Source organism: Oxyura jamaicensis, chromosome 5 (assembly GCF_011077185.1).
Source record: "Oxyura jamaicensis isolate SHBP4307 breed ruddy duck chromosome 5, BPBGC_Ojam_1.0, whole genome shotgun sequence".
Taxonomy (NCBI): domain Eukaryota; kingdom Metazoa; phylum Chordata; class Aves; order Anseriformes; family Anatidae; genus Oxyura; species Oxyura jamaicensis.
Window position 1 is genome coordinate 26,399,287 of NC_048897.1, and position 26,053 is coordinate 26,425,339.

The 26,053-nt window shown below is 43.8% G+C and overlaps 1 protein-coding gene across 16 annotated transcripts in view; it reads left to right on the forward strand.

Moving 5' to 3' along the window:
* Positions 1-26,053, forward strand: part of BRSK2 (BR serine/threonine kinase 2) — a 302,619-nt gene that overhangs the window by 200,902 nt on the left and 75,664 nt on the right. For 15 of the 16 annotated variants that reach the window (XM_035327416.1, XM_035327417.1, XM_035327421.1 and 12 more), the window contains exons 4-6: positions 5,489-5,629; positions 16,298-16,414; positions 25,409-25,442. In XM_035327416.1, the coding sequence (XP_035183307.1) occupies positions 5,489-5,629; positions 16,298-16,414; positions 25,409-25,442 (292 nt within the window). Of the gene's footprint in view, positions 1-5,488; positions 5,630-8,745; positions 8,857-16,297; positions 16,415-25,408; positions 25,443-26,053 lie in introns of those variants that run through there. The other variant, XM_035327423.1, reaches the window with a different exon arrangement.

Here is a 26,053-nt window from a genome sequence, read left to right on the forward strand (position 1 = left end):
TTACTGGTATTGGCATCCCAAATCTTCACAGCCCTAGCAGGTAGGTAGCATAGTTGGATATCACCAAAAATATGGTGGATTATGTTTGTTTTGTTGAATTATGTTTAAACATGTTGTTGATCATCCTATGTTTACTGATAGTTTGCAGGGGGAAATGGATCATTCACTGTGTTAATAGGAGTCCTACTGACACACAGGATTTGGAAAAGACTAAAATGACTTGTAAGGGAGTGTTTCAGGTGCAGGAATGATGTGACACTGGTGGCCTATAGGCCATCATAGCTTGTGATCCTCAGCATACAGCTAATTTGGGGTAATAAGGAGGACAGGTATAGTGTTTTTGTTGTTGTTGTTGTTGTTAAATTTCTAGTCTACGTTGGAGAACAAGCCATAGTCAGCCATGGGGAGGCTGCTTTAAAACGGAGAGCTGTGAGGTCTCTGCTGGTTCCTGATACAGCCAGGATCTGAGAGGTGCAAAGGTGGTTTAAGGCCATTTCTTTATATTCCTCTTGGCTACTCCATCTTTTTTACATGCAGAAATCGTCCCTCCTTTGCAGTACTGTTTGATTTCTGTTATAATTTGTTTACTGTTTGGGTCCCTGAAAGAGTAAATAAAGTGAAACAGAAAGAAGGAAAAAAGAAAAGAAAGAACGGGAAAAAGAAAGAAAATAGTCTAGGCTTATTACTTTTCTAAGCTGTATGCATGTTTCTGATTTGGTATGTAGTGGGTCATCTGAGGTTAGGAACTTACTAGCTTTTACTTGGGGAGGTGGTGATGCTGCGATGCAGATGGAAAGATGGCAAAGGGAGTAGATAAAACACAGCTGCATGCAATCTCTCAGCTCCACTCCAGCAGATGATACCATTCTTGCATTAAGCATTTAGCTTCTTTGTCTTGAAAAATCAAAGTGTTGGCTCCTTGAAGCTCGGAAACGTCACCAGAGATGTTTTGTTTAATGTCTTGGCTTGTAGCAGGGGCATGAAGAAATCCCATGCAAGCCTTGGGCCTTGGTGTCCTTATGAAAGCAAGCTGTGGCCTGCAAAAACTTCTGCAGCCTCTTAAAGAACATAGCTAGTGAGGAAAATCCTTAATCGAGAATTTATTTTTAACACCATGTGCAATAGGCTTCATATCAAGCTGCAGAAGCCTGTTGGTTTCTCACTTTTCCAGTCCTAGCAAGCAGAGAGGGAGCTGGTGGGGACAGTGTCGGGTAGAAGGGGCAAGAGACAACAGGGACTAAGCCCAGCTCAGATGCTGAGTGACTTTGTGAAGAACAGGAGGTAAGGCTCACAAGGGTTGTCTCACATGAAATGCAAGGATTAGAAGAGCTGATATGTGCCCGGAACATCCAAGAGGTGAGAGCTAAGTGCTCTTATGGAGTCTTTTGTCCTAATGTAGCCCCTCTCTGTATTATCCCTGCAGGTGGGGTACCTGCTGCTGCCTTGCCTTTCCTTGGGCCTTCCTTGCGATGGCAATTACAGAGCAGGGTTTGTTCCATTTTTACAGTGGGAAGACTGATGCCATCAGTCAGGCAGGATTTAAAAAACACTTCCTTCACCTGTAAGTCACTTTTCATCTCCTAATATAATAGGAGAGCAGTGCTGGCAACTCTTCCGGGTTTTTAGATTTTTTTCCCTTGCTCTGAAAAAATGGGAAAAAACAGTAGTAGAGTGAGATGAGAGCATGTCGGATCTGGGAAAGATAAAAAGGGAAGGAGAGACACAGGAAAATACTTTTTAGTGTTTTCTCCCCTGCAGGCTCTATGCTATTTACCTTCTCCTAGGTCCTCCAAGAGCTGGCACTGGCATGCTTCTAAACCCATAGCACTTTACACAAGTAAAGGATTTTAGTCATTGGTGTGGACTCAGGAGATCTGGATTCTCTTCTGTGACACAAATTCAGGAAAGATTTTGTGTCTGTACGCCTTATTTTCCAGCCTCTGGCATAATGCTCTTTCTTTCATTTGCTTTTTCTGTTTGGCTTGAAAGCCTTTCAGTATGTGTATGTTTTTCCTTTATGGAGTTATTCACATTTTAAAAAAAAAGAGACAGAAATATGAATACATAGTATTTAGTGGGGATTGGGTAAGCTGCGTGGCGGTGGTTAGAACTGGTGCAACACTTGGAAATGTTTAAACCCCCCTCGCTGGAAATAGCGTGTGTACTGACTGCTGCTGTGCCCCATCACGTGCCAGCAAAACCTTGGCTGGCACCGAGATGGAGGCAGGTGCTGAATGGTGTCCTTGTTTAATCAAAAATCTCCTAGTTGGGGGCTACCCTAAAAAAAAACACAACACAGTTGTACTGAAGGGAATAGGGTTGGCGGCTGACCAGCTGCAAATCTGAGCTCAGAAATGCTGGTTGCAACATAACCGTGTCGTACTTGTGGAACAATCCCTGCAGCATTTATTTCTTGCATTTGACCACTGGGGAATGTGTTCGTCATCCTTCTAACTCCTGTCACGTTAGGGGCTTTGTCAGATCAGGATACATTGTCGCTGTGCTTCGCTATGTCCCTTAACTTGTCATAGGCACAAATCTTTTTCAGATGTTCTCCCCTGTTCACTTGCATTATTATATCTGGTGCTTCTGGGTGGCAAGCAGAAATGAATAACCTTGTAAATGCTCCCTGTCTTTCAATTTGTTTTATTTTTCGTACAACATGTCAGTGCATTTTTGTTGAGTGTTTTTAATAAGATGAAGTTGATGAAAATAAATTGCTTTGCAGTTCCTGCTGTGGGTGACAGAAATGCTTGGTCTGTAATTTTCCAAAACCGTGCATTTGAAACCAGTGGAGAGGGTTTTCTGAATGCCCGTAACTGCAATCATCTTCATAAAATTCCTCCCAGGAAAAGAAAACAACTATCAATTTGAATTTTGGGGGCAAGATGCCCTGCTGTATCCAGCTTCTGCCGGGCACAGTGAGAGAAGGAGCTGTCAAGGAGAATTCTAGGATTGATTCAGTGCCAGGTTTGGGTCTGCCATATGGGATATTTAGCCAAATCTGTCTCTAGTATGAGAGGGAGAAAGAATTATATAGCAAACCCTCGTAGGAGAGTATCTGTTAGCTAGGATTTGGAAAGCGAGGACTGGGAGTTGAATTTGTGGACAGCCCAGTGCCCATGGCTACTGCGTGTCAGCTTTCTTCTGAGTTTTTCAATGTCTTGCTGAAAAAACATAATGCAAAGGAAAGGTGATCTCCATATTATCAGGGTGTACTCAGCAGCCAATCTGGCCTGTACCCATCTCTTCCAGGAGAGAAGGTAATCCAGATATTCCAAATGTGATTTTTGAATTGAGATTTTACTCATTTTTAATCATTTTAATGAAAATTTGTCAATACTGCCATATTTTTAGAACTGTTTCTATCTTGTTAGAAAACACTGAAAATATAGTTGATTCCCTAAAATTTAGAAGTTCATTTTGTTGTCCACGTTTTTGTGCTTCCATCCTACTCACCTAGCTGTTAAGACAGTGTTAATACCTGTCCCTTGCTGCATTCTCTGCTGCATTTGTGTAAGAAAGGGAAGTGCTGTCAGATGGCTCTGGGGCTCCATGAAATGCTGTCTCTTTTTCTGGCTGGGATATGAAACGTGGCTGGTGCACAGGAACTGCTGCTGAAATGGGAGCTCAGGTCCCACGTCTGCAACTTGAAGGCTAATGCCATTATTGTTAAGCCAATTTTACTTTCCTCAGGCCAGCTTGTACTTCTCCTATTCCATCTTTTTGGAAACTGAAAACAGGAATAATTAAGCCCCCAAGTTTATGAACTAGTCCCCTCTTCCATTCCAGAGATTTCCTCGGAGATTACATTGCTTGAGGTACAGAAGAGACAGTATCGTGGATTAATTTTGTCATTGTCCTCTGAAATTTGAAGAGTTGGATTAATACCAGTAATAAAACTACTTTGCTGTAAAGCAAAGCCTTGAGAGATGGGGATCATACTGCACATACTGACCAGCCCGATCTGTTGTGCTGACCACGCTGAGCCTTGTTGGCATAAGAACAGAGATGCACACTCCAAATTTGGAAAAAAAATCCAACTGTTGTTTGCAAGATTTCCGGTGAAGGCTCTCAAACAAAATGCCAAAGGTTTGAAAGCTCTGGTGCCTTATTGCCTTACAGAAGTTACCTTTCCAATCACCTGCCTGGCCACGCAGCCCTGAAACTGACTTCAGAGGAGCTAGGCAGTGAAGGGGGAGTGTGGTTCTGCCCCTCTTACAGAGCTGAAGGGCATAAAAGCCAGCTGAGCTGAGCTGCTTGAGACAAAGAACAAAAGTGAATTTTCAGTTTTAAAAAATCATTTGTTGTTTATCATTGTCATTCCAGACCCTGAGCAATAAAACCAAATAATCTCACTGCATAATTTTTCATTGTGTATTAGAATAGTATATGCTGGGCAATCAGGCAAGGAGACAGGATAGCTCAGAGCAGCACTGGAGATGGAAGAAGCCCATGGAGGTTTCAAACAATCCTCTTGCCGATAAAAGCCCACGGTTTAGTCCAGATTATACCTAATTTATTTTGAAATGTTTCAGTTGATGGTGTTTGTGCCACTCCCTTAGGGAACCTATTTCCTTCCCACTATTACGCAACATCTCTAGAGATTTGTTTTAATAAGTTTTATTAAATTTATTTTATTTTTTATAAGTTTTCTTCTGCTTGGCTGCCTTTCATTACACCTGCTTACAACAGGAAGATGGTCTGTCCATGGCAAGTCCTTTCCTTCCCAAAGATTTCACTTTTCTCTCTTCGCTAAGAGTGCTGTGTGAGGACCGGGGTTTTCCTCTCTTGTTCCTAGGCCCCTGTTGTGCTGCATTTATTCACTCAGTTCTTCACATGTGAGTTGGGGGGGAACAGCTGCTCCAGCAAATAACTGCTGTTCAGCAGCAAGAGCTGAAGCCCTTTATTGAGGCTGCACACATGTAGTTCTTTTGATCTTTTCTCATAATTTAAACTATTCACCTTTTTTTTCTGAACTCCCTCTAGTTTGTTGACATCTCTCTGGTTCCCAGGTGTCCAAGACAGAGCAGTATGTGAGTGCAGCTTTGCCAAGGCTGTTTTATAAAGGAACTGTCAGCTCGGTTAGGGGACCTGCGCCTTCCTAGTATGCAGCCTCACTCCACAGTAGGTATAAGCACATCAGCTTATACCTGATTATTCTCTTCCTCCCCTCCTGGTTTCTTGGGTCATTTTTGGCTTCCACATTATCTCTCACTAGACTATCGAACACCAAATCCAATGAATCAGTGAAAGGCTGATAAGTGTCAAATCATTCACTTGTCTAAAGTTTGCAGAACCCCTGTTAAAATGCAGGGGCACCTGTGTTAAAAATACTAATCACCCCTGGTTTTAAATTTTTAATCTAGTGTTCTTCCCGTAAGTGTTCTCCTTTGCCATGTGTAGATGGAGGTGTTTATATAACAACGTGTGTGTGAGAAGCTGTATGATAGCGTGCTTACAAAATCTTGGCTTTATTTTTTTCTAGGTATTTGGTGCTAGAACACGTGTCAGGTGGGGAGCTCTTCGACTATCTTGTAAAAAAGGGAAGATTGACACCAAAAGAAGCCAGGAAGTTCTTCCGACAAATCATCTCTGCTTTAGACTTCTGCCATAGTCATTCAATATGGTGAGTACAGCCATTTCCAGCAGGTTCATAAAAGCACGTGTTAAAGGCATCTGATTTCTTGACACTTTTATTTACTATTAAGTAACTGATGTTGTAAAGCTCTAAAGGCATTAAGTGCTGGCATATTTTAAATACATGGCTGTCGGTGAGACTGCACCAGTGAGAGAGAGACCTTTCATGGAGTACACTGTCCTTCATTTCTCACTGGAAGAGAATTCATTCACGGGGAATGCTTTAACCAGGAAAACCAAAACCGTCAGGGAAAAGCTGTTTAATTTCCATCATTCATAGTGGCACTTGCTAATAACTGAGAATTACGAACAATATTTCAAAACGAGTCCCTGAAGAAACTTGGGATAGTTACCAATACAGACAAGTCATTTTATGGCATCCTTCAGTTTTTGGAAGCCTGCTGGCTTTTGGCAACTTTGACTGAGTCCCTTCTGGGCATTTGAGACATTGTTGCCTTTAATTTCCTTTCCAGTAGGGAAGAATTTCCTTGATCTGACTGCAATTGATATTAACTAGCTCCATCAGTTGATTTAACCATCGAGTATGGTTTAAACTTGCATTCAGGTCATGGTTTACATTGGACCAGTTTCCACTTCATCTTCAACAAGTGTAGGTAATTTAAATTATACTGAAATCAAGTTGTTATGATCAGTCTGAGCACAGAGTTTCTGTGCAGCTACTGACCTGCTTATTTCTGAGAAATGTAGCTCCTCGCGGTTAGATTGGCTGGGGGAAACCATTTACATTATCTCTGCGTGGCTGCTTCTCCATAGCCACAGCCAGCCACAGATCTCCCCTCTCCAGGAGGCCAAGGGCTGCTGTTAGATATTGCAGCAGAAGGACTTGCATCATCACCATGTGGCTACCTCTTGGTAACCATACAGTGATTTCTGTACCCCCAGTTTTGTGCAGAGAACTCCCAATCAAATAGCTGCACAAATAGCTGCAGCAAAAATGGATGCCTAAATATTTCACTCGATCTTTTAGCCTGCTCCCTTTACGTCTCTGACTCAAGTCAACATGCAATATTAATTTGAAAGAGAGCATATTTCTAATAAATGGAAAGGGAAATAAGAGCCTTTCTAGAGGACATATTAAGAAGAGTATACTGTTAGTGGAAGCAGCAGTCCAAAGGCGGTGGGTCTGGGTGGGAACATCCTGAGGACAATGCCTACCTGGCACAGGCAGATTTATAATAGCCAGAGAAATTTCCAGAGAAACTGAGAGCAGATTGTTTGTCCTGATTAGAGGATCTAAGAGCAGTTTGTCCTGATTAGAGGATCTAAGTTTTCTCTGTTGGCAGATACCTTGGAGGAGTTTTGTTCTATGAATTCCACAGTTTTTCCTCCATGCTAATCAACTGGTTTGAGGGATCATGACCTTCTCATAATCAGTACAATCCTTCGTAGGCTGTACAAGTGTAACTTTTTATGTATTCTGACTGGGCAGTGGTTTGCATACATAGGTGTTTCTGTTCTCTACTTGGCTTAACACATAGATACCCAATCCAAAAACACTCAAAATCTGTTTAACTACAACTGAAGAAAAGTGATTTGCTCTTTCAAATGAATATGCCAGAGAAATGTGATTCACAGTTGGAATAGAAGTTTCTCAGAAAACATGTATATACACATACACGCCAGTCCTTTGTGCTTGTGTTGGGCACCTCTTGACGTGTCTGACTTTAATAAACTGAGCGAGGATCATGGTGAGGCTGTCACCACGACAGACAAGCACTTCTGGAGGTTTAAGGGGATGTGGAATTTCCAAGGCAGAGTGCACATCTCTCTTGAGGAGTCCATTTTCCTCTATTAAACATTTGGATTGTGGGCAGTAGTCTTGTTTAGAAGTAAATCCCCTGTCTCCTTGCCAACTCCCACTCGACTAGCATCTAGTGCTGAATAAGCTAGCAGTAAATCATAAGTTCTCCTTCCCTCCCAGTCACTCTTGAGTCTTGTGTGGTCTGTGTTATGCTAGGCTCTGGGTGATATTCTGAACAGTTATCATTAAACCCTTTTTGAAAATCAGAGCATGCATAAATGTATTTGTGTGCATGTGTGTGTGAGTAAAAAAGTTAATGTGCTTTCCTAAGCAATGAAGCCTGACCTTGTCCTGTCGTGGGGCAGTGAAATGACAAATCATCTCATCAGCCAGGTTATCCAGTTATGACCACATTGAAAAATGAAGGCTTCTGCTTTGGTTAATGACTAAACGTGGGTGCCTGTAACCCACTGGCAGGATAGATTGATAGCCTGGTGTCCCCAGACCCATATCATCATCCAATCGTCTTCCATTACCTCCCAAAACACAGAAATATCCATGGCTTACTTTTACTGCAGTATGTAACCACATTCAGCTTTCCCTGCTCAAAATGTATTGATGCGTCAGGATTCCTGGATCAAAGAATCAGAAAGGATTCCCCAGTGCTCCCATCAATAAAAGACTTTGGCTGCTTCTGTGTGGAGAGATCACCTGTGTCTGAGAAGGTGGCTTCAAACAAGCAGCTCAGACAAAGAAGCAAAATAGGCTTGGAGCTTCAGTGTGTTTGCGTGTTGTTTTAAAAAAATGCAGGAGCTTTCTGTTACTCTGTTTAGTGGACACTGGGGACAAAGATTTGAGGTACCTCACTCTGAGGTGCAGTTACTTAGGGAGTTTTGTGGTGCATTTGGCCATGGGGGTAGCTTGTAGGTAACCCGCTGGAGGGTAACCCACTAAGGGCTTCCATGGGTGGCACTGCACCCATTTAAAAACAAAACAGATAGTGCTGTGCCGAGGTATTACGTGGCATCCTGTGAACAGTGTGTGTGTGTTACCTTGGTGCTTTGCCCGAGCTAGCAAGCAGACCAGTGAGCTCAGTGATGCAGCATCACTGCTTCTACTCCCAGCTCGGCAAGCTCCGAGGGCTCTGTGCCGTGCTGCAGCACACAGTGCAGGCACGCTCAGAGGTGGTGCAAGAAATGACAGAGGAACCTGGGGTCCCTTGGGCATCAGTGTCAGACCTTTCTAGCTTGGGAGGTTTTCTCTGGATGTAGCTAATAATTTTTTCCTAGGCTACCAAATGCTGGGTGCCTGCTCTCTTATGTCAGGACCTGTAAGTTGTCTCAGCTGGATGCCCCAAATCAATAGCCCTTTTGCATAGCCTGCATCCAGAGCTCTCAGCTAATTGAGCATCGCCTATATTTTCCACAAAAAGCAGTAGAGGAGCACGTACTGGGGTAGGTCGCAAATCCTTGCTTTCCTCGGGAAGAGGCTGTTAGGTGCAGCAAGGGAATGCTGCAGCGCGGGAGGAGGTGGGCGCGGGGCAGGGGGAGCTGGCGGGTGCCGCATTGGCTGCGGGTGACATCACCGCCAAACGCCGGGATTGGCCGCGGCCGGATTTTGTGCGCTGGGTTTGTGCTTTGGTCAAGCTCATATTCGGTGCCTGTATCTCACAAGCTGACAAATAAAAATATGATTACAGAAAATGCCCCGTGGCAAACCTTATTATGGCTTCAGAGATAACAGATAATGCCAATTACTGCACAGGGCAGTGGTGACATTGAGAGGAAATCCCCTGCGGTAATGAGCAGCAAGATTATTATTTCATTTTATTTTTATTTTGGTTGGGTTTCATTTTGTGTTGTGTTTTTTTTTTTCTTTTCTTCCCCAAGTATGCACAAGAGGGGTTAAGGCAGGTTCTTTATGAATATTGATAAATGACAATTATGAGGGCCCTTTCTCTTTTCATTGCCTGGGGCTGTGCCTGCTTGAGCACGCACAAGGCTCTCGCTGAAGTGTGTCTGTGTGTGCCTGCGTAGGCATGGGGCTGTGTGACTTAGGGGGCTAAGGCAATGAATAAGAGCTTTGTTTGGCTTCGCCTGGTGTTCTTCCCATTGGTGCAGGAGGGGAAATGGCTCCTTATAAAATAGCACTTCAAGATTTCACAGCGGTGGTGCCAAAATCTCTGGTATATTACTGCAGGCAAGAGCTGCAGAGCACTGTCAGTAAAGGAAGCACACTTTTAGGAAGAAACCTGGAATGTCTTCAAGAAGCAGAGAAAGCTGAGGAATGCCAGGTGCCATGAGAAACCTTTTCTGTTACATAGTCCCACCCTCCTAGTGATTCCAGCTTTGCCTTGCTTCTTTTAGAAGGAGGATGCTACACTGTTGTGCAGAGGTTGTCTGCTGAATAATGAAGATTACCACAGCTGGACACTTTGAAATCATGACACAGGGCCTCCAGATGTGCAACTGTGTTAGAAATCACAAAACTTAATAATGTTGGTTTCAGTTATTTCTTCTTGGGGTCCTTGAGCCCTTAGATTTTGGAGTTTTCTTTCAGACTATCAAATTCAAAAGGTGCCTTTTTCTACTGTTGAGTGCTGAGATTTTCCAGTCATTGCCTGAATCCTGGAGCTGCAGGTCTATGATTGAGACTCACTCCAAACAGTGAGGAATTTTCATATTTTCCTTGTACAGGAAACTGGAGAAAAACCATCAAGTACAGCAGCTGCAATGTCACAGGCAAAATTACCAGCTCAGCTAAAGTCAGAGGACATGTATTTTTGTAAGTTTATTTCTTTACATAAGCCACTGGAAGCTCAAACATGGCATAGTCTTATTGTAAGCATAACCAGGTAACAATCTTTGGCAAGTACATGTGTAGTGGTGAGACCTGACAGTCGGCTCTGGCTTTGGAATACGTGAATATATGTTTTGAGGCAAGGTTTTCAAGGAGGGGTAATATATTTTAATAGATCAGTGGAAATAATTGTATAAAAAACAGACAGGGTTTCAGGCATTCAAGCCCGTCTTCAGGTCTCCTGATATGTTTATAGATGTTGTCCTTTTTCCTAGCTATAACTATCTTTACTTGTTCCACAGGATTCTGTGAAAAAAAAATACTAAATTTGAGCATAGCAACCATGACTCTATACAAAGATTCCTCTGTAGGTAGATGCAAGTTACACATTTGGATCTCATTTGCAGAAGCAAGAGAAAATAAGATGAAAGGCTTTTTCTGCTCATGAAAATTAAAAATACTGCTTCTCATACTATTAATTATTACTGGTAAATTATTTGCATCACATCAGGCTTGTGCTAAGCACTTTTAAGAGGATACTGCAGAACAATTACTCTGTGGTCGGGTCCTTCTGGGAGTTTGGGGTCAGTAAGAAAAGCATTTGCAAAGTAGCCAACAATTTGATTAGTACAAATGACCTGCAACTACTCCAATTAGGAGGTTTCTTGGGTTAGAAATCTGTGACCTACAACAAGTCGTCATGGAAACTGATATGAACGTTTCAGTTCATAAAACACTTTAAAATAATGGGTTAGTTCATCATCTCGTGCCAAGTGACATAGTTTCTTTGAATCCAAGATCTTGAATCTGTCTCTACACCAGAAATATTCTGCCAACCCTGGGTGACGGGGAGAAGGTGGTTGTTTTACTTCTCTTTTTTTTTTTTTTTTTTTTTTACTGTGCTGCAACTGCCTGCAGTACAGCTACGGGGATATCCCCAGAGCAGGAGGACGGACTGGAGAGGTGAGTGGAGGAAGCTGAATAGCATCACTGGGAGCGACCAGAAAACAAGCTTGGCCAGCATGTGAGTGGGAAGCTGGAACACATTAATGCTTGCACGTGCCTTTCATTTTCTCTGCACCACCTCTGAGATCTGTGCCAATTTCCATGAGACCATTTTTTCAGACTTCTCTCTCCACCCCTCCTCATCTTGTGCTACAAGGGAACTGTAAAGCCTTTGTTGCAGTATGTAAAAGAGGGATGATGCCGAGAGCCTGACAGTGTGTACTTTCCCTGTCATGGCGTGTTTAATGGCTCCCTTTCACTCACAGGCTTTCCCTTCAAAAGTCTGCTGCGTGCAGGCTGGTGGAGCTGACTTCCCGCTCTGTTGTCTTGGGCGAAGGAGCTCTGGGCACTCTGTGGCCACCCTGGGTCAGGGTAACGCTGACTTCTCCTGCAGGGCTGCATTTCCCTTTCATGTGCCTTCTCAGCATCTGCAGGGCTCAAGAGGAAAGTTTGCCGTGTTTGTCACTGAAGGAACTGCTTTCTTCTATTCTGATTTCCCAGCCATGTGCTGAAGCCCCCACAGCTTTAGAGCCTTTAGAACAATGAAAGGGTAACGAGTCCTCTGTTCACCTGCAGAGAGAGGAGTTGATGCGGTCATATAAGACATGGAGAGCCAGAGACATCAGCTGGAAAGGGACCAAATTAAATGCATTTACTCTGCAATGTTCCATTAATGTCAAGTAATTACCACATACAGTGGGATTTTTGTTTTGTTTTGTTTTGGCACACGAGAATTCTTTCCAAATATGAATGCATGAGGCCATCCAGGCGGCTGGGCTCTTAGGTAAATTATAACAAGCCTTCCCTATTCCCATATGTTCCTCTCCCTTCCTTCTGGCATTTGGAAAGCTGGCAGTGCAGAGATGGGAAATGCAAATGCAGAGAGGAGGTCTCGTTCCCAGTGGCAGGGATGCTGCTTCTGCCACCCTGGTGCAGACTCCTGGCCTCAATACCATTCCCAAGATGCTCCTCAAATTCAAAATGGTCCAAAGATAGATAGCAGGGAAATGTCCCAGCTAGAAGAAAACTTCCATCTGGGGCATAAAATTCTCCTGTGGTTGAATGTGCAAGCACTGCCTGGTCCCATTGGCACCCTGGAGGAGTGCTGCCACAACAAAAAATGCTCAGGACTGCCATGGGTTCCTGTGCTCAGTATCCATGCCTGGCACTAGGGACTGTGTTAAAGGAGAGATGGGGAGGGTCAGAGAGTTGCAGTTTTAGGTATTTCAGCGCCCAGTCAGAAGGAAACCTTTCAATTCTTGTCAGAGTCCACACTCTGCCCTCTGCTGCATGGGCTGTAGAGAAGAGATGGTAATTTTCCTTGGTTTTATTTTGGTGAGAGTCTAGAGACTATAAACCAAAACTTTAAGGGCTGATGCCACTCCAGATTTCCTTCCACACACATTATCCAACCATCCTAGTCCCACTGATGCTGATCTCCAATGTAAGGCTTTCAAAATGCTCTCCGTGAGGTGGGCCGGGACCTCTACCCAAAGAGCTCCATCAGCCCAGGTAGGCTGACCCTTCAGGATGAAGCATTGCGCAGCACAGTGAGATGGAGCTCACTTCACATCTGGAGCCTGAATGAAGGCATCCTCTATCCTCTCTCTCTTCCTGTGGCTCTCCAAAAATAATAATAAAAAAAAAATTATTTGCCACTTCAAAGGAGCTTCCTTTTTTCATTGGTATTGTTCCTACAGAAACTGTCAATACGACTGGCATTAGTTGGCATCCTTACTGACCTTACCAGCTAGCTGGCTGAGAGCTGACCAGGCAAAGAGCAGGGCCACCAGCACTGAGGAGACTCGCTTCAGCCACATGGAACAGACATTCCTTCAAATGCTATTCCCTCTCTCTAAATAAAACTGTACAATTTTAGGATGAGCAAAGAATTGCAATCGTTTTAGGCAGGCAACGGGATGCCTGCTATAGAATGAATGTCTACGGTATCAGCAAGTGCTGCTCCTTGTAGGCACCCTCAGCATCCACACCATGTGTCTGTTCAGCATTTGGCCAGGAGCAGTCACCAAGACTGGAAAACAACCAAAACCATTTAAAAAGATGCGCAGAGCAGAAGGACACACACTCAGCTTGCGCTGTGGGGAGGTTTCTTGTTTCATAGCATCAGGCAAGCACCGCTCACTTTACAGGGAACTGCTACTTGCCACTGGGCCCTAGTCCTCAAACCAGAGAACTACTGCGCATCCCCTTGGTCAGATGAGGTCTTCCCAGCACCCAATTAGTGAAACCAGTTGTAAGATGAGAGCTGCCCAGGATGTCTGCTGGAGGAAAGATTAAATCACACTCCACCATCTCATTAGTGTCCGGTTTTCCAAGCTTGCCTTAGGACGGTGGGCTCTTCTGTCCGTTTCACTGCAGGGGCTGGAGCACGTTCAGATGTGGCAGGTGTCACCAAATGCTGCCCTTGTCCAGGACTGCTGTCCTTGATGAGGGCACTCAGGGCCTATTTTCCTGACCACTAACTGGTCGTTCCCAGTCCTGAAACATTTTGTTGTCACTCATCTCCAACTTTTTTGTCAAGTAGGTCTGGCTGTCTTGGTATTTGTTGCATGGTGGATGAGTCTTCTGTCCTTAGGTACCTTGCAACTTTGATTTCAATGAGAAAGAGAGATTTTATAGAGTACCTTTTGCTTTTTCAGATGAAAATATTCACAAATCTGAGTCATGCGGCTCAGTTATTTACCAGATTGTTTGCTCATGGTTAGCAAGACAGCATTAACATGCAGGGTTCGTCATGTTTATGCAAAACTGGAGACCAAGTTTTATGCTCTTGAAAAAAGGAAGGGAAGAGCAATCCTAGGACTCAATGATAAGGTAAATGGCCAGTATCTGCTTGGAACATGTGCTATTTTGCTGGAAGCCTCCTTTAGCTCTATCCGTTACACTCCCCAAGTGTCCTATTACAGCATGCTCTGGTTTGCATAGAGCTGGCCTGCATTATTGACAAGTTGTCTGTAATTGATCATTCCAGACTTCTGTTCAGATCAGAGATCATTTCCAAGGCATTGCCATGCTCCCTATGTTCCTTTGAGAGGATACAGACTGACCGCCTTTACAGGTGTTTAGGGGTACAGTTACACTTGCGTGCACGAGCAGTGCTGGAGGATGTGATTAGAGGTGAAGAGAGAACGGCATAAAGATAGGGCAGAGCTCCGTGGCTGGTGTCACTGCACTAGGCTGTGCTAATGCTGGGCCTTCTGCAGAGTTCACTTTCTGGGCAGACAGCTGTTTTTACTGAACCATTGTAGCAAATGGCTGTTGTTTGCCTGACAGGAGTGTTGTCAGTCAGCCATTTCCAACAGGTTTGTGTTCAAGCTGAGTACCTGTACTGGGTCTGGCTGGGATGTTAACTTTCCCTGCAGCAGCCCATACAGTGCTGCGCTCTGCACTTGTAGCTAGAACAGCAGTGGTATCACACCAGTGTTGTGTCTGCTGCTGACAAGTGCTGGCACAGCATCAGGACTCTCTCTGACCCTCCTAGGGGGTGGGCAAAAAGTGAGAAAGAAACATCACCAGGACAGCTGACCTAAACCAACCAAAGGGATATTCCATACCATATGATGTCACACTCAGCAATAAAAGGTGGAAAAAGGAAGAAGAGGGGAGGGGTGGGCTCTCGTTGCAAAAACGTCTGTCCTCCTCCCGAACACCGGCTACGTGCGTTGAGGCCCTGCTTCAAGGATGTGGTCAAGCATCGCTCATTTGTGGGAAGTAGAGAGTAATTTCTTTCCTCTGCATTTCCACATAGCCTTTACTTGTTTTGTTTAGTTTTTCCCTTTCCCCCTCCCTTTTCCCCTTTCCCTTTTTTCCCTTTAGTTGAATTGTTTAATTAATAATAATATTTTTTTTTTCCCCTCTTTAATTAAATCATCCTTATCTCAACCCGTGAGTCGTTCTTTCCTTTACTTCTTCCCCTCCTCATCTGAGGAGGGGGAGTGAGAGAGCGGTTGTGGTGTTCAACTGCCTAGCACGGTAAAACCACCACAGTACCTGAGCTTGCTGTTCTTCTGCCTTGGAAGAGTTATCTCCGATTTGCACCTTTTATCAAGCAAAACATCAAAGATGGACATTTTGCCTTCTCCTAAGCAAAAAGAAGAGATAAGCTGCTTTTTCAGCTTGCCTGGAGTGCTTCTCTCATCTCTGTGATTCTCGAAGAGTTGCAAATAAAATGCAAAAAAAGCAAAATCATCACAAATTTTGTACAAGGTTTTTCTCTGTGCATATAAAATCAAGTAAATGTAACTGTTGTGCAAAAGTACTTGAGTTCTATGAAGCAGATGGGTGCATGGTGGTATTGGCTGTGGGTAATGGAAATTAATAAACTAGACAATGTGCAATTGCTTTGATTCAAAGCAGGGGTTGCCATCCTGCTTTAAATGTTTGCCATGTTACAGCGGCGTGGCTGCCTGGCTGTTCCCATGTTGCCAAATAATAAGAAAACTGAGCTTTGTTTGAAAGGAGGCAATCCTCCTTCTTCCTTCCCAGTGCTGACACCCTCAGTTATAAGCAGTGCTGGGCTCAGGGGGGTTCTCCATCAGAACTAGCTGCCCAAAATGATTTCAAAGCCATATCCCTGTGTAAACAATTCCTAATAGGGTCTTTCTGCAGCAGCTTTACCAACAAGTCTGCTTTTTCTCCTCTAGATATCACTAATTCTGTTTCCTATTGTTGACAGAATACACTGACGATGTTCACTCCTACCTTAAGGAGCTGGCATTTGATGGAATATATCAGCTCTAAATCCAAACTGAAAAATTTCCTCTGATTTCCCTCAGTTCCTCCCTCAAATTATTCTTGATATTGTTGGAAGGTGCAGATATTCATTTTCTATCAGGGCAGTGCAGTCTCAAGCCTTGCATTCATCAGGAGTGGGCATTTGGGAGACAGCCTAGAGTATTGCAAAGATTGGATCTTGGATATGTGTATTCTCCTATTTGGGAGAGAAAAAGAATGAAATCAATTAAAATATAATAGGTTGGATGCTATACTGGATTTAAAAAAAAAAAAAAGTCTTGGAGTGGGAAAGCTGTCAGGGATAATTTAACTCATGTTTTGATCCTTTCTTTACAGCCACAGGGACTTAAAACCAGAAAACCTACTGCTGGATGAAAAGAACAACATCCGGATAGCAGACTTCGGAATGGCATCGCTGCAGGTTGGGGACAGCTTGTTAGAAACCAGTTGTGGGTGAGTGTCTCAGAGCATATTGCAAATAATCAGTGATAGATTCCAGACATAAAAGTTGTCAATAACAGGGGGGTTGAGGAAGACCTGCAAGCTTACACTGTGCCTCATTATTTCCCAGGAAGCTAGTAAATTGATAAAACGTATGTAGTGCATAAGTTAGCTAAAAGAATGTTTGTTTGTTTTTTAAGTGTTTTACAGTGAAAAGTAGGCTTCTGTAGATGTCATATGTGGATATCAAAAATCAAAGCTTTCAGGTTTGGACTCATCTGCCTATGCTGGCTTGTTTGCTTTCAGTGGACATATAATATTTGGGAAATTAAAGAAGTAGTGGTAGCTGCTTTAAGAAGTGGCTTTAAAAATATTGGGGGTAGAAAAAAATGAATCTAGGGGATCTGAAATGGAATTTGTGTGTTGTGTTCAGGCTGCCTGTTTGCAGCTCTTCCTGTTTGGGCTCCACTCTGCTTCGTTTCGGCTCACATCCAGGATTGACGGGGAGGCAGCAGAGGGTCCTTTGCAATTACAAGCAGGGCATGAATGCAGATACAAAGGAGGCTGCTTGGAGGAATACTGCAGGGGCAGTATAAAAACACTTCCATGTTAATTTGGTTGCCAGCAGGAGCTTTCTAGGAATGTCCAAGGGAGCCAGCAATAAGCCCAACAGCCGAGTGAAGCCCTGGTGCCTCACTGGGGACAGGGCTAGCTCTTGAGGGGCAGTACCCTCTGATCCCCATCACCTCTAGGGACGCTGCAGGTACCCATAGGACCACAGCCCCCCTGCAACCGTGGCCCTGCGCCACGTTGACTGTGCATTGTAATGCTGCAGTGAGCTGTGGCAGGGCAGCAGCTGCATCGAGCTGCTGCAGCCTGGCACCACTACGCCAGCTTTTCGTGGCGTCTGAATTTATTATAGCAGTGAGCTCAGCAACTGGAGTTGCAGGCAGTACCAGCAGCTTTGCATCTCTTCCAGTATAGATCTACTCTTCTTGGCCCCTGGCAGTGTAAATTTGATGACTGCAGCCCATCTCCATCCTCAGCCTGCTGCAGTCTGTGTTTTTTCAGTCTGTGCCCTGAGGCGAGGCAATTCGTGGAGCCATCCTGGTTCCCTGCGCAGCGCAGCCACTGCCTCAGTCCTGAGCTGTACGGCTCTGCTTTCCAGGTCTTGAATAATGGATTGCAAAATGGTTTGAAGCTGACGATGTGATCGAATGGTGGTTGATGAGAACACTGAGATGCACCCGTTCCTTCCTGCCTGTGTCAAGGCAAGATTTGACCTCTTAACAGTGCAGATGAGAAGCAGGGAGCTATGAGTCTGCACATCTGTTGCTCGCAGCTGCTTTCAAACCTCCCCTCTAGACTAAGAAATGAAGTCCTCACTGCAGTTACCACAAAGCCTCTCTGCTCTTTAAAGAACATTTTCTCCCTTCCTTCCGTGAAAAAAACAACCAGAAATAAAAAACCCAACCCAGCCTCACATTGCCCTGCAGGATTTTTCAGACTCCCTGGGAACCTCTCGGTAGGGTTCCTGTTCCTGTTAGCAGTGGGCTCTGTCATCCAGGTCTAGAATCTCAAAGGGAGATTTCCTTTCCATAAGCAGTGCTGGAATTTAAGCCTCCATGCTTGAAGCAGAGCCAGCCCCCACGAAGCGGCCTTAAAACGCACTAATAAAGAAATCAATGGAACGGAAGAGACGTGCCTGTAATAAACAGAACACAGCAGCAACACTATGATCTCCTGCCTTGCAGATGCATTTTAAGTGTGGTGCCAATCACTAGGCCTCCATGTGAGCTATTACACCACTTCATTAATTCTCCTGGCATGGAGCCCAGCATGGCTGGTACTGGTGTCTTGTGATCTATCTGGTTTGGGGGGTGAAGGGAGGAAGGAAGGGAGGAGTATGTAACAGTGTGCCACACTGTTCACAAAGAAAGGCAATCCAGTTATGACTCCCTTTCCCTTGGAGAGCGGAGTAACCAACCTCAGAGCTTTTTGAGGCAACAATTTCACCTCCCTTGTAGCTGGTACTTTGAGCCAGCACGAAAAGGAGCAAGACAGACCGAATAGTGGCTGAGATACTGAGCTTTAATGAGATGTTCCTCCATGCACCCAGAAGTTAATTTCCAGAATGGTTTTATCTGTGCTGTGAAAACTGATAATGAGATGAAACTGTAACACTTGCATTGACAGTCAGGCAAGGAGTCTCCAGGTATTTCTGTCAGGCAGAGTGGGAGGATCAGCTGGGGTGTAGCAGCATGATGCAAGGAACTTCGTCAGTACAGCAGAGCAGTTACAGTGCAGTCAAAAATCCATTGCTGCCACAAATGAACTGCTGAGTCCAAAGTTTGGATAGGCTTTAGGTCATCCCAGATCCTCAGTGGGCTTCACCAAGATACACAGTCTGAGACATGCCAAATGGCACACCACAGAGTCAGTCTGATGGGAGCTACTCCTTAGATCATTCACCATGGTTTTCTGTAGTATCAATGGCTACCTGGAGAACGTGGTAAAAGTTCAGTCCAGTTGTGTTTGTGTAGGAGAGGGAGCTAAGGACAGACTGGCTGTTTCACTGACATCATTTGTTACTGGCAGACTGCAAATCAGGCCGTGCTTGTGATGAATCCCCATTACTGGAGTCCTGTATTGCACGAATCCTGCATATACACAGCACAGAGGAACAAGCTGTAGGTTTAAACATGCATCTTTAGACCTTTCAATGGAAGAGGAGCTGTATGAATAATTCTGCTTACTGCAGAAACTGCACAACAGGGCCGTCTCATGGAGAGATGGTCCTTGAAATGCCCAAGTAACATGACGAGTCTGTGCATCCCTCCAGGAACAGCTCTGTGAGCAAACAGCAGACTGCGAAGGAAGCAGAGAATGTGGTAGGATGCTGCTTCTGTTACTTGTTGGCTCTTGCTCCTCTTTACCCTTCCAGGCAGTGATATGCAGAGGCTCTCCACCATCTCTTTTCACAGTGATTCTTCCCAGCACTCTGCCTTGCAGTGCTGTGGAATGGTAGATGCTGTCCAATCCCTCCTGACTTGTCACTAGGCAAGAAGAATGAGTGTCTTATGGTTAAACCTCTGGACTGGGACCCAGGTGATCTGAGCTTGATTTCTGTCTTTGCTGCAGGCATTCAGTGTGGTCTTAGACAAGACACATTACCTTTCTGTGCTTCAGTTCTTCATCTTAACGAGTCATTGCAGGGCCCAAGTTGCTCTGAACATAAACTGCAGTCATTTCTAAAGGAGTCTTGGAAAACTAGGAAGGGTCGGGAAATTCTCTGGACCTTGTTCTCTTTTCTTGAACAAAGAGGGCTCATTGCTAAACTGAAAGATTGAGGGAAATACTGTTGAGGTACAATTCTTGGGATTTTGTAATGATCCTTCCTAATTCCCCATTGCTCCTTACAGAAAGCTGACAAAGTACATTTTTGCCATCTCCTCACTTCATTTCATTTGTGAAACGCTGTGTCCCACTGGAAGGAGATTGCTGCAGGCTGCCAGGAGATGGGAGAACCCCACAGCAGAGCTGCTCTCTGTGCTGCCTTCAAATCTCTCTATCCCAAACAACAGAGAGCTAAGACAAAGCCTATATGTAAAGGTAGCTTGCTGTAGCACCAGACCCAATCTCTGAAGAGGCAGTTGGTACACGGACTGCCACTGCTGCTGGCAGGCCCACAACTAACTGGGTGTATGTGCAGCAGTCCCCCCATAACAGCGTCTCCGTAGGGAAACCCTGGCCTGATCCAGAAAGCCGTGTACCTGTGAGAGAACGATGCTGATTATGACCTCAAATTTTATTGAGTGAGAAGAAAGCCGTTGTGCCTGCTGGTGGCATAATGAAGAGAAAACAGCAACTTCCAGCACCAGCACTGTGCATTCCTCTGCTCTCAGCTCTCCGTAGCAATTCCCTGCAACACTTTGCAGACCCACTGGCTGTCTGTATACATCAAAAAAGTACCTGTTCTCATTAGAATTGATCATTGGCTCTCTTTGAGCTCAGGGTATTTGGAACATCCAGCACACTGTATGTTTGGTAAAAACGTTAACAGATTTCATCTAGCTCCTGGTTCCCGTACACCTCGTATTTGGCGGATCACCACACCTGTGATGAGATTAATTCAGAAGGGCAGTGCGGTACTCAGCTGCCATACACCTCAGTGTCCAAGCACCGCTTCTGATTTTAATGACAAGGCATGATGCTGCATGTATTCTTTCCCCTTTATATAGTCATATATACAAATGTGTGCATGTTATCTGAAACATATGGAAGTGTCCTGCATCCAGATACTGCTAGCGTCGCAAATTTAGGCTCTTTAACTTGGAAAATGCCAGAATTAGCAATTTTTACCTCATTTCACCAAGAGTTTCCATTACCAGCACTCCATTTCCATCTCCTCTGTTTTCCTCTCCATTCTTAGCAAATTCTCCCAGTCATTTCTGCTCCATATTTCATCCCATGTCCCAGATCCTTTACTCTTTTGCCAAATTCCAGTTCTAGTTTCCCCTACTTGGTTGTCCCAGTCTGTTGCTCTCAGTCCCAGATCTAACTCCTGATATTTTTGCACTCAGCTGGATATCCGTTTTAGATAAAAGGTTTGGTCTGGGAACTGTTGTCAGTGCTGGTTGAATTTTCATCCTGATGCTCTAGAAAATTTCCACCAGTAAATGCAAACTGTACTTTTCTAGTGGTTATGTTTGAATACATTTTTCCAGAGAATGTGAACAAATCATTAAGTTTTCCCTTTACATTTGAGGATGCTAGAAATTTTCCTTTTTTATGGGAGAAAACATATTTAATTTAAATTAGATTTAAATAGTGAGTGGAAATGTTTTGGCTTGTACACAGCACAGATGCATACACAAACATGAAACCAGTCTGAGGCAGACAACCGACAGAGAAAATCTCAGAGATGTTAAATTGATGGTAAGCCATAAGCAATTTAAAATGAGGATTATGAAGGGAAATATCAGACAACTTAATTAATAAGGAATAATACTGGCCTTGCCTATAATACATCCCAAGGTATGTTAAAAGAGTTTTAATTCTGCAAAATAAAGTGCTGCAATAAGATAAGCTACTCTTTAGGTTGCCAGTATAAAATTAACTTGGCCCCAGAACATTCATGCACATTAGAATATGGCCATTAATTACAAGCTGGTACAGTTCTTTTTCACCAAATCTTTGTCTCATTTGGTGTTTTGAAGGTGGTGTTTTTTGTTGTTGTTGTTGCTTTGTTTGTTTTTGTTTTTGTTTTTGTTTTTAATAGGTATTTATTATTTGATTTTTCCTCATCATTCACTTTATGGATCTATTTATAATTTCTGCTCACCACATTGAAGCCTTGCTATGAGGCTAGGTAGGATTTTCATCTCAGTCTTAAATTTACAAATATTAACTATACTGAAAACTGGGAAACCTGCAGATAGAGATTAATTGTAAATGTCTCAGATTAAGGCGCCTTTCCATGTGCCTTCACAGATGGATTCTGGGAGAGGGTCAGAGAGTTTGATTCTCCAGTATGTCAACCAGATGGATTTATCCCAAAGTTGTTCTTCATGGCACCAAGTGACCAAGCTTTAGCAATTCTTAGCTTTTGAATACTGAATATTGCAATCTTTGTGCCCTTTTAATAAAGCAGTCTGTTTCAGTTTTTCAATTAAGATCTCTTAAAGCATCCAAGTCTTAACAATTTGAACTCACATATTAATGAACTGATTTGCAAATTCCCAGAAAGTCCACTTACACTTGGGGAGTAAACAGCTGTAAGATGGCTTGGCTGAGGGCTAGATGCTGAGTTCTCTCATAGAGAGCTCTATGTCTGCATTGAAGATGTAATTGCAAAACGGCACTCAATCTTAACTACAGCTCCTACTTTAATTACAGCCCTACCTACAGCTACTGCCCTCACTGCAGCCCTAACTACCCGCTGCTCCTGGAACCATTTCTTCCCTGCGTTACTTTCCTGTGTGATCTGTGGCTGTTACTTTCTCCACTCAGGATGCCCTAACATGCAGTCTTCTGAAGAACTCCCTTTATCTGTTTTGCTGCTCCTCTGGTGTTCCCCTTCCTCTCAGCCTGTTACCCAGAACAGAGGGAAAGTACAAACAGCCTTTTGCACTAGCGAGTGGCTTCTGTTTCTGAAAGCCAGCTTGGAGATACTGAATAACATGGAGGTAGAAGGGACTCTAGCATCTGAGCAACAGCAAAACCAGCCAGACACAGGAGGACTTCATCGCGTCCACTTTATCAAGGTATCTTCATGCATAGGAAAACAGAACAAGACTTCTTCGTTTCTGCAGAAACACTGCCTCCAGCTGTGAGGTCTGAAGAATGGCAGTCAGAGAAGCATTTCTTGTTCCCCAAATAGTATCTGCTTAAGTCACGGATCCAAAGGACCCAAGCGTGGACACTCATCTTTGATGGGACCTGGGAACTGTCAGGAAGTGCAATAGATGACTTGTCACTCTGTGGAGTAGGGTCATACAGAACAGCTCTCCCTGTGCTTCCTGATCAACCCACAGCTTCTCTGGAAGAGCAGTTGCTGCAGAAGCCATACACAGGCAGGCAGTCTGTGTGTGCACAGTGCAGGTCTCTCTTACCTGTGTAAGGAGACAGTAGGTCAGAACTGCTTGCACAAGTCAGAGGCACATCACATCTGCACTGAAGATACGACACTGGTTGTCTCAGATCTGCTGTAAGATCACCGTATCTCGCTATGCACAGATCAGAAATGACTTTCTAATTTTTCAGATGAGATTCAGGATAGATGCACCAAGGATAGATATATCCATTTCTGTCTGCATTCATGACCCTTGTTTAGGGTTGCCCTGCATGTCACCGATGCACTCTGGCTTATTACTGCTGGTCTAAGTTCCACGTAAATGCTTTGCTAAGGGCTCCCAAGATCTTTTAAGATTCTTGTGTCCAAGAGTCACAGCTGTGAATGACCTCTCAGAGAGCCCTTCCTGCCCCAGGCAGGCTAGATGGGGAAAATCAACATCACCCTTGAAATAAATACTGCCAGCATCGGAGCTTTTTTGCAGCAGTACCCGCAGGCAGCAACTGCTTCTTGATCTTGCTGAGCGATATATTTATTTGTTATCAAGGGCAGATTGTGGCTTTTGCTGCACAGAGATGTAGCTGAAGGATGAGGAGATGGCCTAGGGGAAAAGGCAGGGAATGTCGCTCTGACACACGTATATTGAATAATTAGCGATAAGAGCCAAAGAAATATTCATGACTCTGTAGAAAGATAAATAGATTTTTGATTAAATTTGAGTTTTCTCTTTAAAGCAGTTGAAGTTGCTCTGTGATTGGCAGCATGGAAATGAGTTTTCTACGGATTCTGGCTGGCCGGAGGATCCCGTTTAGAGCTGTTCGCCAAGATAATGCTGCAGATATCTAGCAAGTGTGTGCTGGCAAGAATTCAGAGTGGCTATGCCAGAAACCTGTGCTCTCTGGGCAGTTGCAGTGCAGCTGTTGAATGATCAAATCAATTCAACTTGTTGAAGGGATTTTTTATAGCTTTTTTTCTGCCCATTCTCCTAAATTTTAGTCGAATTTCACTGGTGTCTTGAAATACACCTGGCAGGTTCCACTGCGCTCCAGGAGGCATCAGGGAAGTAAAATGCTTGAAGTGCATTTGTTAGAGACTCATAAATGGGCACCTACCCATCTTGGGGTCTTCAGAACACCTACATTTTTATTTTCAAGGATGCTTGCAGAGAAAGCTGTCAAGATGGTAGTATTCTGCAGCATTTCTAATTAAGGATTCTGAAATCTGTCTTTGTTGGAGTCATTGTATACAAATAAAAACTCAGAAGCACTTTGCAAATTGAGATAATGACTCATCCAGCACACCCCAGGTAGCATGTCTACCTAAACAATATTGTGCTGAAGGATGCTGTGCTATAGGTTCTGTTCCTATACCTCTTTTTGCCACAGTATTTTTGTCCAAGTTTAAATCACATTACCACCTTTCTTACACCCCCCATCCTACCCTCCGTTCGCTGCACTATCGAAGCAGGCTTATGCTTATCATAGAACCATGGAAGGTGAACCTATGATAAAGTTCACAGAGCTGTGCTTCTGTTTTGCTCATTACTTTGTGAGACAGGTATTGCCCAGCCATGATTGTGTTTGTCACAAGAAACAAATGCACAAATGAAGACAGGCTCAGGGACTGCTGGGAGGTGACAGCATAAACAATAGTGAGATCGGCACGCAGGTCTCAGGCAGTTTGCATCCCTTTTTCTTGTCAAGTTACTTTAATGAAGGCTATAAAAATAAATAGCCCTGGCTATAATCTTTAGGAATTAAAATGATTACCTGGCAAGTTGAAGTAATTAACTATTCTCAGCCAGGAAGCAAGGCAGAGATATATGGGTAGAAGGATGCAACAAGAATACATTAACTCTCTAGGTAATAGTACTGCTGTCTATCCTTTTTATTGTTGTTGTTTGGTTGTTTTGCTTGTGTTTATTTCTTTGTTGTTGTTTTTTTAAGGAAAAAAATGCATGTTGAAACCATGTATTGGCAGCTGTAATGACCGCTGTAGTAATTGAGAGCGGTCTTAGCAGAAGAAATGCAAGATAACGTTTGGAGATGAGTTTGGTCTGAAAACATTGTTATGTTTGTTTGATTGATTGTTTTCTTAAAAGGCTTTCCAATGCATGTCTTCCTTCTAGTTAGATACATGGTTAGGAGGCTGGAATTTTATGTAATCACAGAGTATGCCTGGTCTTCTCTTCCTTTCTAGCTTTTAAGAAATTCATAGTAGGGCCACAGAATTTTGCATTATGCTAGTTGACTGTTTTCAGAGTTTGTCTTACAAAGGTATTCTCATTAAGGTAAGGAAAAAAAGTGCTGGCTTTGCACACTTCCTTTCTTTATAAGCAAGCCAATCCTGGTTCTGTTAAGCAAAATGGAAATGCAAATAATTTATAAATACCAGACTGTTGCATGCTCATTCAGCTGTATTTTGTGTTTCAGATCACCACATTATGCCTGCCCTGAAGTTATCCGGGTAAGATTATTAAAATCAGTGTACGTATATTTTAAAGTGTCACTCATTGCATGTGTGCAGAGAGACCCTCTCTACAAGAAATCTGTCCATGGCAGACAGCATGGGAAGGGAGACAGCAAATGTAATGGTGGTCTTGGTTGTTTGGCTCAGCTCTGAATCAAGCCACATCAAACGCTGGAGGGAAATGATCCCGTGTTGTTCTCACAGTACCCTTTGTGCCATGTGTTCAGACAGAAAAGCAGTAGCCTCAGTTAACTTGATCTTTCCACCCAAGGGCTGCCTTCCCTGATGTAGCTGTCATTTCAGCAGAAGAACTGGGGCTGGTTATCAGTGATGTTGGTTTCTTTTATGTGATAGAAACTATCCTTTCCCCTTACTCTTTTTTTGTCCTTCTAAAATAAGTACCCCCAATTTCAGTGGGCAGATTCACCCTGTAGCCCCCTTTAGGCACTGGAAGGCCACTATAAGGCTTCCCCGGAGCCTTTTCTCCTCCAGGCTGACCAACCCCAGCTCCCTCAGCCTGCCTCCGTAGGAGAGGTACTCCAGCCCTCTGAGGATCCTTGTGGCCTCCTCTGAAATCACTCCAACAGGTCCACATCCTTCTTATTCTG